At 33.4% G+C, this 5,105-nt stretch overlaps 1 protein-coding gene across 1 annotated transcript; it reads right to left on the bottom strand.

Moving 5' to 3' along the window:
- Positions 1 to 864: 864 nt before the first annotated feature.
- Positions 865 to 1,688, bottom strand: LOC132613529 (uncharacterized). The gene is made up of 2 exons (XM_060327577.1): positions 1,683 to 1,688; positions 865 to 1,305 (listed from the first exon to the last, which is right to left on the bottom strand). The coding sequence occupies exons 1-2, from the start codon at positions 1,686 to 1,688 to the stop codon at positions 865 to 867; spliced, it is 447 nt and encodes a 148-aa protein (XP_060183560.1).
- Between the last annotated feature and the right edge of the window lie 3,417 nt (positions 1,689 to 5,105).

A 5,105-nucleotide genomic window follows, 5' to 3' on the forward strand; every position in this document is an offset into this window, starting at 1 on the left:
TTTTAGATTTAGTTAGTTTAAGACTATATTATCATTTTCCTTAAGTTTTAACTGGAACATTTAAGCTTATTCTAATTTATCACAGTTGTGTGATTTTATTTTGGGGATTTAGATGGATTTGTATATCTGGCTATATCTTGGATGCGACAAAGTGAGGTACACTATAAATACGTACGCGTATTTAGATCTTGAAACAAGGGGGTTATATGTATTTGAAATCGCCAAACCCATAAACATCAACATATTTCAAATACATCAGCAACTTATTAAGATGGCAGAGTCAGATACACTTTTTAAATTACATATATTTGATGTATGTTGGAATCAATACTACATTTTAATACACGGTGACCATTTTTTTGTTGAATGTGTAAATGTGCCTACATTCTAATATACAGTGACCATTGAGTGATTTTGTTTTTGCAATTTATATGAATGTGTATATCTTGCCATATCTTTGATGTGACACAGTGAGGTACACTCAAATACGTACGCGTATTTATATCTTGAAACAAGGGGGTTATATGTATTTGAATTCACCAAACCCATAAACATCAACATATTTCAAATACATCTGCAACTTATTAAGATGGAAGAGTCAGATACACTTTTTAAATTATATATATTTGATGTATTTTGGAATCAATAGTACATATTAAAATATAGTAACTATATTTTTTTAAAGAACTGATGCTGCCTTTTATATTCATTTGTGAATGAATTTAAAGATAACTATTCAATACAATTCCAAATGAAGATATCACACAAGTAGTATGTGAAACAGATTTCGTTTTTTATTAAAAAAAATGCAAACCGACAGTGTATCTAGTGTAACAAATCTAAACTTCTACAAACAAAAAACAACTACTTCGTTCTAGGAGCATTACTACAAGATCGTCTATTGTGTCCAGCCTGTCCACAAGTACTGCAAGCATGTCTCTTTTTCCCAAGAAGCAATTCAAATAACGGCTTATCACGCTTTTTCTTCGGCCTACCAGGAGGTCTCTTGTATCTTGATGGCAAAACCACATCCTCTGATTTGTATGTTGGAATCTTCCATTCCCGCTTGTCAGGGAGAGGATCCACGGGGACATCATACATCTTCACTACGGTGTGCGGTTTGAACAATTCGGAACAGTAATCATGAGCCATTAGATTTTTCTTCTTAATGACAGCCCATGCATGTGGGCATGGAATTTCGTCTATTTGAAACATCAGACAACTACAAGTTTTGTTGTCCAAGTTAACGATGAAACGCCTTCCTGCATCATATAATGTGTACAAATATTCGGTTGATGGTTCAACCTACAACAGATCAGTCAAATACAACAAAAACATACATCAGGTACATTCAAATACACATAAGTTCATGATTGCAAAGATTAAACCATTATAGTCATAAACATATCGCTAATTATTTTTCATAGCTGACTAATTGTATTTGATCAATCTAGTCACATACACAAAATTTGTGAAAATATTTGACATATATATCCAGACTGCATATAATTAAATACAACAAATACAGTAATGCAATAGAATCAAAATACATATTCAACTAATAAATACATGTTATCATTTTCACATAGATCTCACAGATTCCATATGATAAATATATAAAATATAACGAACATAACTAATTCTCATTCGAACATACTTAAGCAATTTGAAAAGGAACATACCGTCATACGTAAACATAGATACTCGTTTATTGACAACATCTCCTGAAACTTTTTACCGAGTGTTGTGAATGTGTATGTACCATTTTTCCGGTTATTATAATTCCATCTTCCAAACATCTTCCTCACTTCTTATAGGAAATCAAATATAGGAAGCTCTCTTGCTGCTACAAGGTGACGATTAATACACTCTGCTATGTTTGAAGTCATTGTCCACCCTCGGTTAGCAGTTGCATACACTCTAGCCCACTTCTCTCTTCCAGCCAATTCCAAATACTCTGCCACCCGAATATCTTCCTTCTCAACTTTCCCCATAAGCTCATCAAAATCTTCCTGCGTGTACGCTTTTGCCATTGCATAAAACACGGGACTCAACACATCATGGATCTTCTTATACTTCTTACATACGTTACCCCAAAGATGCCATATGCATGCATAATGCGGCACATTAGGATAGATTCTAGAAACAACTTTGTTTATGCTTTCATGCCTATCAGAAATAATACACATGCTCTCACTCACACCATACGCTTCCCTGAATCTCTGAAAGAACCACGTCCATGAACTGTTATTTTCTCAATCTATCACACCATATGCTAAACGAAGAATATTACCTGCACATACCGCGGCAATTGAAAAAAAATCAGCTCTACATATTCATTCTTTAGTATAATCAAGCTGATAATTTTATTTGACTTACCTGCATCGTCTAACGTGCTTGCTAAATGAACGTTCCGTTTTATGCTATTTTGAGGTGGCTCCCGTCAACTACAACAATTGGCCTACAAGAATGAAACCCTTTGATGAATGCATACAATGCTATAAACAGATACAGAAACTCGTTTTCGTCGGATTTTCGCATTCTTATACGTGAACCTGGATACATTTTATCCATGATGTATAGGTACCCAGGTAATTTTTTGTAAGAATCCGATGGTTCACCCATTAAATCCTTCATTGATTTTTTCCTTAGCCCGCCAAGCGACCATATAGGACACATCCATTCCAAGATCATTTCTTACATCCTCCGCTATATCATTAGGTGAGTATTTCCTCTTATGGTTGGCTACTTTTTTGCTTTACAATTCCACCTATAAACCAACTTGTCGTATGGCGTTGTGAATACACCTTATCTTTTAGCAGACATGTATGCTTGTCACGAAACTCCCTAACCCTGAACATTTCTGATTTACCAACGCTCGATGCCCTAAATTTCCAATCACACTCTTCAGACACACATACCAGTGTACAACTTCAAATACAAACATGAAAACAAATACATTAGTTGACAATATATCAGATAACTACATTAAACTTAAAATATAATAGTTCAGAACATTTAAACACACCTTATCGCATTAGACCTCTCGGCATGAAAAATTGAACCTGTTGGAAATTGCATAATTCGCCATAACAGCCTTTAGTGTATCTTTGTCTTTGTAAACTTGATCAACAACAACCTCTTTTTGGTTCTTATCTGATATAACCAGATTTGTGTCGTTTTCGAATACAACAACGACATTGCCACAACTTAAAGAAGCTAAGTCTCCACTCCCTACTGTTTCCACAGCATTTGTTTGTTTTGTGTAACCAATTTGCAAAACTCCTCCTTCAGTACAACTTTCACCAGATACACAATTATCAACGCTTTTATCGGTTGTCATTATGCACAAAAGATACATCGCTATATGTTTGTTCTCTTTCTTCAATTCCACATACACCCTAATGCTCATATCATTATGTATTTCCATTGGCGTATCGTTACATTCAACGATATATTTGATGTATATGTTTTTCAGTTGCATGTCTATATTCAGCTGAGTTGCAACTGCTTGTAATAAATCTATATATATCGAATATTCTCTGAAAGCCACTGCATCGATTTTGAAATTCACATAGCAGTTTTCATTGTTCCAATTACCTGAGTGTCTTAGCAACGACGATACAGTGGACATTCTTGTAATCAAAATGAATGAATTAGTTGAGATTGATTACAACCTGAAATACATTATAAAATAATATACACGTTAATGCAAAAATCAACTACATACATATTTTCAAATACATTAACATTTTTGATAAAACAGCTTATGAAAAAACTATCTCAGATACATAAATACACACACACACACACACACACACACACACACACATATATATATATATATATATATATATATATATATATATATATATATATCTGAAACATATTTTGAGCAGAAACTGTGTTTATCAAATACGCACATACTGTCAAATACACCAGTACATATGATAATGAATACATGAAACAGTCTCCCAAATACATAAATACCTACAGATTTATAGATACAGCAATCCATTCTATACAGTATGCCAAATACATTAACACTCGTGACAAACATAAGAGATATGTGATACACTGTCTCAAATACACAAATACATACAGAGATACCGTATGTATTTATGTATTTGGGAGGAAAAACAACAACACATCAAAAAAACCAAGATTTGTGTATTCACAAATTGAAACAAACTATATAAATACAAAAACTGAATGTACATGTTTTCAACACACAATTCATCATCGCTCAAATACCCAACCAACATACAACACAAAAATACTACATTCAGTTTTTTTTTCCGAACATATAACACATTTATTTGAAGCTCGTCACTGAAGAGGAATTCAAAGACGAAGGTACTTAGGACAGTTTGACAAATAAGAAGTAAAAAAACTAAAAAAATCAATGGCAATCTGAAATACATTTTGAGTATTTTTATTAAAAAAAAACCATGAACTTTCGATTTACCATTAGAATGATCGTATTTGCGGTGTTGCTATTTTTCCTCTGCAGTTGATTGGTTTGAATTTTTGAATTTTACGTTGCATTTGAAAAAGAAGGGTGGAGAGAAGGAGAATGGTGAAGAATATGGAAATGGAAGCTAAATTAATGGAGCAGATTATGAAAGATATTATTATGAATTATATTTTCCCATTTAATACCAAATTAAATGCCTATTTCTAAGGGATCTGTTTTTAAAGATACAACTTCTGAGTCTATTTACTATACCGTAAGTACACGCAATACATATGGTAATTAACTAAAAAGGTAGCTACGAAATCTAATAAATAAAATGGTAGTTACTAATGGTAAGAACCTATAATAAGGTATTCATTCCTGTAAGTTTGCCTATAAAGTTCAAATTCGGGTCGGGATCACTGTAGCAATTTACTGTAGCAGGTCGGTTACTGTAGGAGTTACTGTAGCACGCGTTTCTGCTCTGTCAGCCAAACTTGCAGCGTCCATAATTCTCTACTCCAATGTCTTATTGACGAGCGGTTTATTGCGTTGGAAACTAGACTCTACGAACTTCATTTTAGGCTTATGTTTCACTTCAAAACACTTCATATGCTAAGAGATATTCATCCCTCAAGTTGGACAAAAC

The sequence above is a fragment of the Lycium barbarum genome, chromosome 1 (assembly GCF_019175385.1).
Source record: "Lycium barbarum isolate Lr01 chromosome 1, ASM1917538v2, whole genome shotgun sequence".
NCBI classification, from domain to species: Eukaryota; Viridiplantae; Streptophyta; class Magnoliopsida; order Solanales; family Solanaceae; genus Lycium; species Lycium barbarum.